At 34.0% G+C, this 16,093-nt stretch overlaps 1 protein-coding gene across 7 annotated transcripts in view; it reads right to left on the minus strand.

The window, feature by feature from the left end:
* Positions 1 to 16,093, minus strand: part of ppfibp1b (PPFIA binding protein 1b) — a 71,548-nt gene that overhangs the window by 13,885 nt on the left and 41,570 nt on the right. For 4 of the 7 annotated variants that reach the window (XM_056478088.1, XM_056478089.1, XM_056478087.1 and 1 more), the window contains 9 exons: positions 14,021 to 14,065; positions 10,964 to 11,025; positions 10,793 to 10,877; positions 8,883 to 9,019; positions 6,100 to 6,197; positions 5,680 to 5,739; positions 4,466 to 4,526; positions 3,870 to 4,041; positions 1,133 to 1,274 (listed from right to left, as the gene is read on the minus strand). In XM_056478088.1, the coding sequence (XP_056334063.1) occupies positions 1,133 to 1,274; positions 3,870 to 4,041; positions 4,466 to 4,526; positions 5,680 to 5,739; positions 6,100 to 6,197; positions 8,883 to 9,019; positions 10,793 to 10,877; positions 10,964 to 11,025; positions 14,021 to 14,065 (862 nt within the window). The remainder of the gene's footprint in view (positions 1 to 1,132; positions 1,275 to 3,869; positions 4,042 to 4,465; positions 4,527 to 5,679; positions 5,740 to 6,099; positions 6,198 to 8,882; positions 9,020 to 10,792; positions 10,878 to 10,963; positions 11,026 to 14,020; positions 14,066 to 16,093) is intronic. The other 3 variants (XM_056478090.1, XM_056478084.1, XM_056478085.1) reach the window with 2 other exon arrangements.

The following is a 16,093-nucleotide window of genomic DNA, read 5'->3' on the forward strand; positions in this document are numbered from 1 at the left end:
TTTTTATCATCCTTAAATACCTCCTTTGCACAACATCTTGCACAAAATATTTTGTCCTTATGTAAAAGTACTGTATAGTCTGTCTTAGGTTATGTGTATAGTTTAAGTATGTACAGTATATGAATAGTTAGATTACCACTCTGGTATGTTAGTTTCGTATAGGTTTAAAATAGCTCTTGTTCAGTGTTGTGTTCATATTTATTGCTTTGTTTATTTATGTAGCACCATGGTTCTGCGAGACACATTTCATTCCACTGTACATCCACACATGTAGCGGAATGAAAGCTCGACTTGACTTGACTTAGTGTGCTTTCACACCGTTACATCAATTGTTTTGTTCGAAAACAGGGATTAAAATTGTTACAATGTCTATTTTTGTTCTTGGTGCGGTTCACTTTCACACGGCAAAGTTTCTAAACAGACCAAAGTCCCATGGATTCCGCTCAACTATCATACGTTGTTATTTTAATTTATGATGATGAGCAATAAGACATACAAGTGAAAAGGTGCGCTTTAATTTTAAAAATATATTCAGAGAGGTAAGACTTTTTCATACAGAGCCTCATTTCAGTTGTCAAGGGTTGTAAATATTAAATCAATCAATCTATTATTAAACTGTTGGCTACAATTATGCAGTAAAGGCTTAAATTATAGAGAGAAAAAATAAGAGATGAACAGAGACTGCAGTCAGATCATGAAGCAGATCAATGTTGATCTTTCTTTTGAGGTGTCAGTGCGGAACTGACAATAGTGGTTGAATGAAACAATAGTCCTAATACAAAATATTATAAGATTAAAATATAGAAAAAATATCGGATGAAAATTCAGTCAGTTATCCTAACAGATAAACAGCTCTCAATAATATTTCAGCATGCTTTGACTTTCGTATTCAACATGAAATGCAGATTTACCAGTAGGAATGACATATTATTATAGACATAGATATTATATTATATTATATTATATTATATTATATTATATTATATTATATTATATTATATTATATTATATTATATTATGACTTTATGAAACTTTAAGAACTATTTTAATAGTGCTAGATAAAAAAATAATGACAATGTCTGGAAATTAAATATTCAACACGTCCAATATAGCAGCTCTGTTTCAGACTCACTTTCCAAAGAGTGCTTTGATTCCTTTGGACTTCTTCTTGGCCTCTGGTGAAATGGGCAGAGTATGTGTGCTGTCGCTGTCAGCGGACCTCTGCGGCAGGCCTGCCAGATCCAGATGGTCAGTGCCGTCCCTCTCTGTCTCAGCTGCGCAAACAAACACAAACACCAGTAAGGAAATTCCTGTTGTAGCCACAGCAAACTACACTTCCCGCAATACCACGGCCAGTCAAGCATCAAATAAACTGAAGATTATGGAAAGTCAGAAAAAGACAAGGCAGTTGTTTAGCTGGAGACCAGAGCAGTAAAAATGTCATGAATAACAGGAAGTTCAAAGAAAACAAAGCTCAAAAATGACAGTGTCTTCCTTGAACTACTGGAGTCAGCATCATAGGGCTAGATCACAGATGACTTCTTGTCTGAACTCAAAAACTACTGGATTTGGGTTTATTTTAGGATTGGAAAAAAGTCACATGGGGATATAAAAGTAAACATAATGGAAGTAATCTGCTTGTTGTTACATTTCTCAACTAGTGGGTTGCCACTCAAAAGTCAGCCGTGGAGGGTTTTCGTAGTGCACAAGTTAAATGTTTTTAAATGATATTTTATATAATATTTATTTACAGTTTTTTTTCCAACTGTTTACACATTTTTTTAAACGGTGTCACTTTTTTTTCAAAACTCTAGATTTTTGTGCTCTAGGTAAAGAATTGTGTGTAGTGTTTTGAAAAAGTATTTTAAGCAATCGCAAAAAAATGAGTTCAAGGCTGATGTATATATGTGTATATATATATATATATATATATATATATATATATATATATATATATATATATATATATATATATATATATATATATATATATATATATATATATATATATGTGTGTATGTATGTGTGTATATATATGTGTGTATGTGTGTATATATATTATTATTAGATTATAATTATAATAATTATATTATATATAACAAAAACTAGTTTGGATTGCTATTTAATCTTTATCATCAGTATTAGTTATTCCTTCAATTCATGTGTGTTTTAAGTTAAGTGTGGTGGAATGTGTGACTATGTATAAGACTAATGACCATGGGCTGAAGTGGGTCCCATAGCCAAACCAGCCTAGAGTACAGTTTCCACACATCCTATTACCTCTACTCATCTGAATTGAGAAGATTCTATCAATAGCTGTTTATGACCACTCTTTAGTCAGACCACACAATTAAAGCAAAATCATGCTTTTACAAAATCATGTTGTACACTACAATCTCTGGACTTGCTGCATCCCATCCACCAATATTATAATTATTATTTTGAAAGATGGATCACTGTCAGACCAGATTAGATAATATATAAATATTGGAATCATGATTTTTTTAATAGCATTACAGCACACTGCTAATATTAGTACCATCTCTAGAATCGAATGGCACAGAATCAAGCCTTAATGTACATTAAAGTAACCTAGATTTAAGGAGAACATCGAGAGCTGTGAGACAGTGGTCAGGATATTTGAGAACTGGGTAATGTGGTCAGACAATAACAGATCCTATATAATCTTCATCTCAAAGGGCTGACATTGGTTACCACATGAGCTCAGTGTTTAAACATGTTTATTTAGACTATTATTTTGACAAGAGGACTTCAAAACGCATAATCACCTCACTGAATATCATCTCTAGCTATAAAGAAGAGAGATTAAAATAAACCAACTAAATTACTTTCAGAAAGTTTTCTGAAATCTTTATTCTAAATCAAGCGTGTATGAATGAAGATGAAATAAGCTTTGTGGGTCCTTCTACAATAAATCAGTGATTATAATCATTCCCATTTTCAAAATTAATAAAAGGGATGCATCTCTGTGTCTATAAAACAGCGAAAATATATTTTACATCAAGCACTCTTGTTTGACTTTGAATGTGGTTAAAGGGACAGGTCACCCAAAAATAAAATTGTCAACAATTATTTAACCTTCACTTGTTCCAAACTGGTACAACTTTCTTTATTCTGTTGAACATAAAAGAAGATATTTTTTAAGAAAGTTAGAAACCATTGACTTATAGCAGTGTTTCCCAACCCTGTTCCTGGAGGCACACCAACAGTACATATTTTCAATGTCTCCCTTATTTGACCCATTAACTTCAGGTTTTGGAGTCTCTTCTAATCTTCTGATAAGTTGATTCAGGTGTGTTTGATTAGGGAGAGGTTGAAAATGTGTACTCTTGGTGTGCCTTCAGGAACAGGGTTGGGAAACACTGACTTATGGTAATTGTCTTTCCTAATATGGAAGTCAATGGTTACTGGATTCCAACATTCTTCAAATTATCTTCTTTGGTTTTCAACAGAAAGATTTGAAACCACTTGAAAGTGAATAAACAGTGAGCAAAGGTATGTTTGGATGAACTGTCCCTTTAAAATACTGATTTTGAGCAGAAGCAGTGCATCTTTTTTGAAATGTTACATGATATTCAATAGATTATGAACCATATTTACAAAGAACTTACACCAGTGTAAATCCCTTTGTAACATCAGCAATAAAAAGGTGTGTATTTCTTCAGGTTTTAGTTTTTTTTGGCAGCTCATATCTTGTGATACACATTTTAAAGCCAGAAGATGAACATACAGTAGCACCAAAAACCTATTATAACAAACTTATAACATTTATAACAAAAATTTATCAAATTTATAAAATTTATAAAATATAACAAATATAAATGTATTCATCTAAAAGAGAATCTTACATAAATTTGGGGCGCTGGCAGTCCTCTTGCCACCCTTGAGCTTGAAAAAGCCCCGTCCAAAGGATGATCTCATTTTCCTGGTGCCAAAACTGTCATCTTCAGCAGTACCAGAAGAGCTTGTGGATTTGGGTGGCAGAGTAGTGATTTTGTTGAACTCATCAAATGTTTTGCTCTAAAATAACGGAGAAAAAAAACATTTCAGTAACCTCCAATGAATTAATGTAATATAAAACACTTCAGAAGAAAAAATGCCAGAGAAATCTTTAGTAAAATGATATATTATATAGCCTTCAACTTGAGTGACATGTAACAGTTTAAGCCAGTGGATAACAAAACACGCCATTTAGTTGCAAGTGATTATCAAAAATGATCTGGTAAACGGCTTCAACCCTCCTATTGCAGAAGAATGCTATTTTATTTTTATGGAGTGACTTTTCAAACATTTGAAAAATGCACAACAGAAACTGTTTCAATCTCCCTTAAATCATCAAAATTATACTGTACACAGTCAGTATATTGTCTATCCCAAGTAAAAACTAATATTCTTTTTTAGAATAAAACTCTCAATTTAAGTATCGAGTGAGATAAAAATGGACCTTTTCACTGATTCCTCCATCGAGGTTCCCTTGGCTCCCTGATTTTGTGATCTCCGAAGTCCTAAAACATGAAAAGATATTGTTACCATCACTATGCCAACATACAGATGATCATAAATTGTGGCACCTAAACATCAAACCACTATCTTAAAGGGATAGTTCACCCAAAAAAATTAAAATGTGTCTCCATTTACTCACCTTCAAGTGTTTTCAAACCATTGTGAGCTTTTCTTTTTCTATTGAACACAAAAGAAGTTATTTTGAAGAATGTTGTGAACCGATAGCCTTTGACATCATAGTATGAAAGAAAATATGACATATTGCATTAAATATGACATATGCATTATGGGACCTAAAACAACTTTTGAACATTGGAATGTTTGAAAAAATGACTATTTTTTAATTTTTAAAATAATTTTAAAAATGAGATATTATCTTGGTTGGTGTTGTATATTATAGTCAAAGATCTTATAATAAACTGCCAGTACATTGTCTGTTATTGTCTCTATATAGTATTTCTTATACAGCTTCAAACTACTAAAATGTCAATAAAAGTCACTGGTAAGACTTTAGATTAGGTCACAATTTATGTTAATAACTACTGGTTTATTACCTGCCCATTATTAAGATATTAACTGTTCATTAGCAGTTATAAAGTATGATCTTATTCTGCATCACTAATCCTACACAAAACCTAAACCCAACTACTACCTTAGTAACTATTAGTAAACAGCTAATTAGTGGTTTATTAAGCTAATAGTGTTAGTTAATAGTTTGTTAATACCATGAATTGTGACCTAAACTAAAGTGTTAGCAAGTCACTTTATTAAACTGTAGAGTTGAATTTTCAACATCAAAAGTCGACAGCAGAGATCAACATCCCATAATGCAATTCACAACGGTAAATAATCAGAAAATTCTTGTGAATTACAAAATACTGAAACGGTTAAGTAACAGAATCTTTTACAGTGCAAGTCAATGGCTACAGGCTTCCAACATTTTTCAAAATATCTTCTTTAGTGTTCGACAGAAGAAAGAAACTCCAAAACAAGTAGAAAGTGATTAAATGATGACAGAATTTTCATTTTTTGTGTGATTGCTTTAACGTGTTTATAATCAGTTTCTCAATTTGCCATTTAAGGTTACCCAAAAACTGGCATTTCAAACGGTGCCGTTTTTGTAACCTCCAGACTCCACCGGACGCACATACTCACTCGGGACTTTCATGAAATGGGGTCTCCTGTGACTGATTTGGCTCCTCGCACTCTTTATCACTACAAAGGACAAACACACAAGCATTGGGATGCAGAGGTGGTGGCAAAGCATGATGGGTGAGCAGTGGGGTGTATAGTAGTGCACATGCAAGAAAGTGAAATAACACACTACAGAATGATGGGATAGAATGAAGAGGGTGACGCGATAATAGACTCAAATATAGGTGATTGCCGACAAGCACAGAAATAGGATTTTAAAATAAAACAAAAACACAATAAAGGAGAAGTGCTTGGAAGTGTCAGCACTGAGGATGGGATGCTTAGCTAGGATACAGCAACAGTTCTGATGTGGAAGATTTATCAGATGATGATTCTGCTTGATGAAAAGATGTGTTTAATAGAACTGATCTGAGACTGTACCTCGACTGCATGTGTTCCAGGACTGAGTCGCTGTCTGGTTTGTCTGGTGATGATACTGCGAGTGATGGTACTTGGAGCGTACTGACGAATGTTGAGGCCTACATATGAAGACAACATACAGGAAAAATCTTTCATTCATTTACCTTCGGCTTAGTCCCTTTATTCATCATGGGTCTCCACAGCAGAACGAACCGCCAACTTATCCAGCATATGTTTTACACAGCGGATGCCCTTCCAGCTGAGACTCAGCACTGGGAAACATCTATACACACTCATACACTATGGCCAATTTAGTTTATTCATTTTACCTATAGAGCATGTCTTTGGACTGTGGAGGAAACCGGATCACCCGGAGAAAACCCACGCCAACACAGGGAGGACATGCAAACTCAACACAGAAATGCCAATTGGCCCAGTGGGAACTCGAACCAGGGACCTTCTTGCTGTGAGGCAACAGTGTTAACCACTGAGCCACCGTGTCGCCCAGGGAAAATCAGAGCAGTGAATTATAAACTATTATTTTTATTATTAGTCTGTACTATTTTTCATAATTCACAACCTTGATACATACAGTTTAAGACAAAATTATTATCCATCCTGTAAAATTTAATTTATTTTTCAAATATTTCCTAAACGATTTTTAACGGAGCAAGAATTTATTTATTTATTTTACAGTATTACCTGTTATATTTGTCTTCTGGAGAAGGTCTTACTTCTTTTAGTTTGGCTAAAGTGAATTATATTATCTCAATTGGCTACATAAACCACTGTTGTCTATTGACTTGCTTAACCTAATGCCAAGTTCAGACTGCATGATTTCTTAAGGTAGTCGTGTCACAGATGTTTTCATACTGTATGACTACAGGCAACAGGAGGTTTCACACTGCATGACTTTAGAATAGGAAGAATAGCCGACAACTTTGTCCAAACTACGTCTCACAACCAAACACACGTGAGAAGTGACATGGAAACAACACCGGGTCACGTAGTTTATCTATTGTCATTAACTACATAACGAGAAAGAAACCTTTAGGGGGGAAGAAAATGTACTTTTTTTGCTCATCTGGGTTTGAAAGGAATTAGCAATTCCTCCTCAACTGTTTACTTTCTCGATCCGGTTGTGTGCATTACTTAGATGACACATAAAACAGACATGGGTGCTCCTGCCAAATTTCCACTAGTTTTTCCTTAATTTCTTGGGTCTAAATAAACTGAAAATGAGCGCTTTTAACTTCTCCCCCAACCTCTGGCCTGCAGATACCCATACTAATGGATGCTGCTATATAATTGGCTGTAGGTAATCGCTGGTGTTATTTTCATTCAGAACACATTTTATATGGTGTGATTTTGAATCGCAGACAGCTCCAGATATTTAGCATGCCAAATATCTCACGGGTTTTGGCGACTCATCTGCGATTCTCTCAGATCGCGTCTTTGATAGTTCATACTGTGTGATTTTTACTCGCGTGAACGAGCACCGATTTGCCTTTGATTTCAGGCGTTTGTCGGCGATATCTCAAAACCTGTCGGCGAGTCCAAATCTGGGCTAAAATCATGCAGTCTGAACTCGGCATAACTTGTCTAATTAACAGTGCCAGACACAATCTGCTGACATTTTTGGCTACTTTTGCACAGAATTTCGTATAGTAACTAAAATTTAAAACATGAAATAAAAACAATACCTTTTTAACTTTTATTAATGATTTACAATGCAAATCTAATTAGATCCACTTGTTTGGTAAACAAAGAAAGTCTCTCGAATTATACATCTTCTAAAAGAGAAATAAATATTACTTTACACACTTTATTGTAAACAAATCATATAAACATTTGCATATTAGTCGATAATATTACTGAAATTAACCTAAAAACTGAATAAATTCATTTTCTCACACATTAGCACAAGTAAATGAAGAAACATAACTAAAAATCGTCAGACATATATGGATTTCTAGTGTGCACTGATTTCGTCTGGGTCTGTTAATTACCTAATAAACCTAGTTAAGCCTTTAAATTGCACTTTAAGATGAATACTAGTACGTTGCAAAATAATTAGCAGAATATTACAAAAGAAATCTTTTATCAGAAATGAGTTATGCCAATACGCTTAGAAATCTCTGTTAAACAGCACTTATATTATAAAATATTTGAAAAAGGATTATTTTAAAAAGGATAATTTTTACAGGAAGGCAAATAATTTTTACTTCAACTGTGTAAAAACTAAATTTAACTAGATTTAATTCAAGTTAATTACGTTTAAGTAGTAAATTACAAAGTCTAAACTGAAAGAAATAAGAATAAGAAATAAGAAATATACAAATATTACTGAAAAATATAACACCATAAATGGTACTACAATATACTTGATTACAGCACTGACGAATGCATTATGTGGTTCAAAAATGTTAGGGAAATCCTGTTGTATGCGTCATATTTCCAGCATCCATCGTCTCTGAACAGTATTATATCTGAGGACATTCAGTCACTCCATGACGAGTGAATATCTTGACTTGACAGTATGAGCCACAGCTAGACAAGCTACATGCACTGCAAGTGTTCGATTTTGCCTTCAGCCTAAAAAAACACCATCAACACAACTTTGCTAAACTGTCAATCAGCCATTGTTGCTCTAAATTAGGGGTAATTCTAGGTTGCAGTGCAGTGATTTCACATTAGACACACCAAAACTAAACAGTTCTCTAACAAGGATGCAAACTAGGCATTAAGAATGAATGGTGTGACCCTTAAGGAAAATATTACATGGTCTGAGATGTGAACTGTACCTCATTTTGAGCTCTGGCAGCTTCCTCTGTGTACGCGAGCAGAGATTTGTCTGTGTCGATGGAGAAGGAGAGAGCGGTGGACATGGAGAGGGAGCTGTCGCTGTTACTCTCATCACTGTCTCCTTCTTTGACCTTTTCTGAAGACAAACACAGGAGACCATCAGTAGATCGGGACATGAGAACAAACACAGCCTGGCATTTTTCAACAGCACATTACCAGATTCAACTAATTGGGTGATTCCCAAGAAAATATATACAGGCCATATTTCACACCATTATCATTACATAATGCAAAAGTTTTTGGAGGGTAAGAGTCTCTATGGTGTTTCTATTAGAAAATATATAATATAATATAATATAATATAATATAATATAATATAATATAATATAATATAATATAATATAATATAATATAATATAATATAATATAATATAATATAGGAGTGTAATCCAAAAGTGCAATAAAGCAATGCAGTTAAACACCAGCATATTGCTCTATTCTAAACCCTAACCCCAAGTAACAACAATGACACACATACAGTATTAATCCACATAGTGACAAAAGTTGAACTATTTTGAAAATTGACTGCGACGTGCGTGTAGGAACAGCTGATGGCGGCCACAGCAAAGACAAACGGCAAGGGATCGCGAACTCAGAATTGTATTTCAGTCAGTAAAGGAAGAAGCACGCGTCGCGTTTTCAACATGGTTTTGGATGCGATATGTGAATAGCCCCATACAGATTTAACCTGAGAGACACATAACAAGCACTGATCTATAATAGTAAGTTATTACAAGCCGCGTGGAGCAATTAAAGTTGCAACACACAATTAAATACATATTTTGCAAACTACAGAAAATGAGGCAACAATTTTAATCACACTTACAGGTTGTGTAGGAAGAAGAAACACTTACAGGATCTGGAGGAAGAGACTGGTCCATATAAACTGTGTAACAGTTACTGACAAAGTCCCATACATTAATAGTCTGTTGATTCTTCCTTTAATAGCAAACAGCCGGCGAATCCCACGTTGCAGCGTAGGTTATAGTATAAATCATGAGAAAAATGACAGGAACAAACACAGCACACGGTTGGCTATACTGTGGTCATGTCTCAGCGATAGTGATCTTCGCGTCATGATCAATCGCATAAAGGGAAAGGTGCGTTCACACTTTACCGGATCTGGCACGGATTTTGGCAATGTGTCGTATTGACGTCAATACAGGCAGGCATAAGATCCGAACACAAATTGAATCATTCATTCGACTCAGTAGAATCAGTAGTTTTAAACGATGCACTTTCAAATTTAAACCTCAGCTGGAAGTTTCCATTCACTCAGAGCTGTGTTGCACACTGCATGGAAGGTCATTTTCATAATAGGGGCTCTTTAATTGTTACATTATGTAGACAATTATTTAAAAAAAATGTGAATAATAAGTTGAAGAAGTTAAATTATCTAACTTCAACTTAATTACACTGATATCTTTAATTCAGTAAACATTAATGAAAGTGTTTTCAATTAAAATGACAGAAGTGCATAACTAAAACCTATGCTTAAAAAAATGTTCATAATAATTATAAAATAAATGAACTTACAATATTAAATACTGTAATAGTATATTGAATATACTATTAAACTACAATAGTCTGATCACGGTTATTGATTAATCATCTGATCGTGATCATTAGAAAAACAGCGTAACAGAGTATTAGGCAGAAAGCACAATTAAATCAAATGTCATTAATTTGCACAAAATGCATGATTGTGACAGCATTGTAATACATTATAATAGCATATAAATAATACTAAAACCACACTGACTACAGAATTAAATGTCTTGAAATGAATGAATACAAATGAATTTGATTCACATCATTTTGTATTAAGAGCTGAAGTTAAATAAATCACCTTTTCTCCCATGGGCTGACATGACCATCTCTTGCACTTTCTTGTAACGCATTAGTGACTGCCGCAACTCTTCAATCTTGCGATCCTACACAAAGAATAATTAGTAGCACTAAAAGCCAAGTTCTTTTATGATTTACAAATCAAACAGCAAACTAAATGACGCAAAACTACCTTCTCCTCATTTGCCGCCATCAGTGACTCCATTGCCTTCTTCATCTTCTGTACTTCCATATCTGCAAACACAGGCTCAGTAAGCTGAAGTCCATTTCAGAAACACTAAATGTCAAAACATTAGCCCTCAGACTTGACATTTAACATCACATAAACTGTAGACAGACACGTCGAGCTGAAACACAACAGTGACCTTCTGTGACAATGTGAGAAACGTATACAATGGAAGCTGATTAAAGGGGTCATGAGATGTGAAATCAAAATTACTGTGATCTTTTGATATACAAGTCTTTGCTCCATTGCAACATGCTGTATGTTTCAACTGAATAAAATGTCCTCCTCATTATAAAAAAAGCATTTCTTGAATCAAGTGGTAAAACTGACTCGTTTAGCAATGTGTAGGCAGATGACATCACGGGGTACATAGACTCTGCATCCAAATTATAAGCCCCGCCCATTAGCCTATAGTTACATAAGTGATTGACACTTGCACAATGTTGTTTCGCATTAAAAGGAAATAGAAGTGATTATAATTACTGCTGCTCTACACTGGAGACAGATGTGCTTTCAGTTTCTTTTTAGAAAGTTTATTTTTTTTTCTGTTTAGACCAGTGGTTTTCAACCTGTGAGCCGCTGCGCCCCAGGGGGCTGTGATGGTATTGCATGGAGGCCACCAACTGTTATTAATAGAAATAAAAATGTTATTACAGCTCATCTAAAAAATTTCTAGAATTTAATGTATTATGACTATTATAATGTTTAAGTGAGAAGAAATAAATAATACATTTATAGTATGCGTTCACTATTTGGGTGGTTTAATACCAACTTGTTAATTTAAGTTTTTTTTATTTGCTAAATACATGTCAATGGGTCCAGTTTTCTAGTTCTCTTCTAGTTCTGAAATAGAGACCTGCATAATACTTATTTTAATCAAATAAGCTGGTACAGGCGTTAAGATGCTTAAAACCTGCTTTAATGATTGCTTAAAATTATTATTAAAGGGCACCTATGGTGAAAAATCTACTTTTTAAGCTGTTTGGACAGACATATGTGCATGTATGGTGTATAGACCGTCATATTGGGGTGATATAAACACACCCAGTGCTTTTTTTTTCAATTTAGCAACAAAAAAACGGAGGACCAATTGGAGCGGTTTTCAGACCAACAGCAACTTTACATAGGAGTGCGGTCCCCCTGCACACTGAATTGATTGACAGCTGCATATTAACATGTCCCGGTAGTCACGTGTATAATCATATCAACAAGAGAGGACGAGCGCAAATCAACCGGGAATAAAAGGTGTGTTCAGTTCGTTAGGATCATCAATCATCATCAAATGTGATCAAGAGTGAGTTTTACAAGTTTAAATTGCTTTAAAACAGAGCATGTGTGTAATGAATTACAGCGATTCACTTCAGCTTTACTTCATCATCACAGCCGCGTGTCAGAACAATTATAAAAAAGTAACATGTATATTTTCTGTAAATTTTTACACAGATGTTGCGCGGGATCGGGACCAAACCTAATAAGTAAAAGATCTCTCCTGTGCAGCTCTAGTCTGAATGCTCTCTGCTTGCTTCCTGATCGATCCGCTGATGATCTACCAGCTTATGGCATCTGCCCTGTGCCAGGAAATTGGTTTTCCTTTTTTATCCTGAATCTCTCTTCACTTCACTTCTGTTGTGTTTATTTTAAATTTATTCAAATCATTCTCAGTTTATTCAGTAAAGACTTTGTCTGTACAAGTTACTAACCTGCCACAAACAGCAGGTTCATTAAAAAATTTCAGGGGGGACACGGAAACACGTGTTTGGTTGCGAGTTATAAAAAGTTAGGAACCACTGGTTTAGACTACTGCGTTTTTGTTTTAAAATGTATAGGTTTTGTTACAATTATGTCTGGTATCCACATTACTCCCGCATCTTTGACCAACAAATATGAAAAAGGCTGTTTTGGTTTGGAAATGCTGGTGTTACCTTTAAGTATAGACATACTGAAACACAATATTTTGAATATGGAGGCCATTATCATTCTCTGACTGGTCATCTGGGCTATTGCGTATCAGTCCCTGATTCATCAAGCCCCTGTCATATGGCCATCATACCTAACCAGTAGATGACAAATATGGATTTCGACCAAAAATATGCATGTTTTTGTGAAATGCAAGAAAAATGCCAATAGATGAGGAGTGTTTTCATTGTAAAATTCATGTTTAAAACAAAAATCAACTAATGTAAGCCACAACAGTCTGCTGTATGGAATCTGACAGCAGCTGCATCGAATATGCAAGTCATAAAGACAAATATAATTCAAAATGTTTTGTCATTGAAAGTTTTATATGGTTTCCTATGCAACGACATTGGCCAATCAAAACATTCTCCTTTTAGTGACACACTTAAAAGAAACTGCCCCTTAAAATTACAGAATTTCACAGAGGATTAGGGTTAAAAATAATTTTTTTTTTCATATATATATATATATATATATTTGTTTTTAAGTTTAAATAAACCTTATTAACATAAGTGAACCTCAGAAAACACCTGAAATAAATAATGATTAATAACATCCATGTCATGACCCCTTTAAACCTGAGTGTGTGCAGCCACAGATAAAAGTGGACTGTAAGGTGATGGGGAGTGTGAACATGGGATGCGGGCAATGCACTACTGCTGCTAATGAAGGGGAAAGAGGAGGTGAGGTGAGAAACTAGCTTTGGGGAACAGGAGGTGTTACAGTACGAAGTGACAGGCAAGAAACAAACAAACAATAATGTAAATATGACATGCCAGATGCTGACAACAATCTGACTCCTGTCAGAGCAACAACTTTAGATTCTTAAATTACTTTTTTCATATTTCTAAAGCTAATATCTTATGGTTTTAAACCTATTAACTTCCTGTCAGACTGTAATTTCTTATGAAAAGCAAGCTTCATGCCCAAACATGCAGGCACAGGAAGCAAAGGACTGAGATGACAAAAATAGTACAAAGATTAAAAAACTGATGGGAGAAAAAGGATGTATAGTATATGGAGAAGGTAGACATGGAGTCCCCTTACGTTTCTCTTTGAGCCTCTTTTTTAATGTTTCCTCTGTATGGAAAACTGTTTAAGACAGAGTAATGATATGACATATCTTCTGTTATTGAATGTGTTTGAATAGTAATGCAGTATTCATCAAATCTGAAAAGCTGAAGAAAAAAAACAACACTGCAAAAAATGTGTGAATGAATGAATATATATAGCAGGTCACACTTTACAATGAGGTTTCATTAGTTAAAGTTAGCTGATGTATTTACTAACATGAACTAATTATTAACAACACTTGTACAGCATTTATTAATCATAATTCAACATTTACTAACGCGTTATTAACATTCAAACTCATGCTTGTTAACATTAGTTAACCGTGAGTTAACATGAACCAACAATAAACAACTGAATTATTAATAACTAACATGAACAAATACTGTAAAAAATGTATTGTTCACTGTTTGTTCGTGTTTGAGTTAACAAACATTAACTAATACAACCTTAGTGTGAAGTGTTACCATAAAGCAAAACAAAGACCTAAACAATACAATAATTTACCAAGCAAAAAAAAAACTATTATAATAATCTTATAACAGGAATACAACAAGCATACAAACATAAATAAATTATATATCTAAAAAACAAACAGACAAAACCTGAAATTAAGAAAAGAAAACAGTAAAGACCTAAATAAACAGCTAACCAAAGAAACCTATAATAATTACATAAAAACACAGACAGTGCAAGTGAAGCCGAGGGTCTGTTCTTCATACAAGGATTACTCAGTTAGCTGGATTTGGTTATTGACTATTTGACATGATCCAGGATCATTTCGTTCTTCAAAACTCATCCAAGAGTTGTTGTCATAGCAGGCTTATTTCATATAAACAGGATTAGATCGGGTCATTTCAAGCAAAGGTAATACTGAAAGTATGTTCTGAATGCTGATATATATATACATACATATATACATACATACAGATTAAGTCAGAATTATTAGCCCCCCTTTGATTTTTCTTTTTTAAATATTTCCCAAATGATGTTTAACAGAGCAAGAAAATTTTCACAGTATGTCTGATAATATTTTTTCATCTTGAGAAAGTCTTATTTGTTTTATTTAAGCTATGATAAAATCAGTTCTTAATTTTTTCAAAGCTATTCTAAGGACAAAATTATTAGCCCCTTTAGGCAATTTTTTTTCTCTCGATAGTCTAGAGAACAAACCATTGTTATATAACTTGCCTAATTACCCTAGCCTGCCTAGTTAACCTAATTAACCTAGTTAAGCCTTTAAATGTCACTTTAAGCTGTATAGAAGTGTCTTGAAAAATATCTAGTAAAATATTATATATAAAGAGTTCACACTTAGATAATGCTCGAGTTTAGGCAGGATATTTATAGTAGTTTTAGAATGATCTGATAGGCCAGCTAATGATTGGCAATAGGGATCAGCTGAAGTCGATCATATCACTTGCTCCTCTTGAAATTAGTTTGTGAAACTTCACAAAGTTTTTTCAAAATTCTAAATAAAACGGTTATACAATCTGCACTCCGAAATAAGTCAAGGGGGGTGTTCCTTTTCCCAAGAGGTTCAAAGAGAACATTTATTAATATGGACTTTTTAGGCACAAACATGTACTATTTTATGGTACCGACCCAACTTTAGTACAATTTGTGTATGATACGGTGATTAGATGCTTTGCAAAAGTTGAAGACACCTTTACCATTATAAAAATGCTTTTTTGATACAAAATTAATTTAAACAGACATTTATTAAAAAACTTGAATAGGCCTAGTCTACTATAATAAAAAAATTGCTCTAAAAGTAAAACTAAATAAATTGCTAAATACTCTTGACACATGAAAGTGTAAAGCCTGCAGCCCACAACAAATGTGGAAAGTTATTGCGTATCATATTTAACAAAAAGTTTACTATGAATTTTATGTAATTTTGCTCACATGGATAGTTGAATATTAATCAGATGATATCAGTACGCTCCTGTGATGTCAGCTAATTGTTGCATTGCTGATCACGATTTCGAGGATCGATAGATCTGTCTACAACACAAGCAGTGATCTCACATCAGTTCATCCAGACAT

The sequence above is a fragment of the Danio aesculapii genome, chromosome 18 (assembly GCF_903798145.1).
Source record: "Danio aesculapii chromosome 18, fDanAes4.1, whole genome shotgun sequence".
Lineage (NCBI taxonomy): Eukaryota > Metazoa > Chordata > Actinopteri > Cypriniformes > Danionidae > Danio > Danio aesculapii.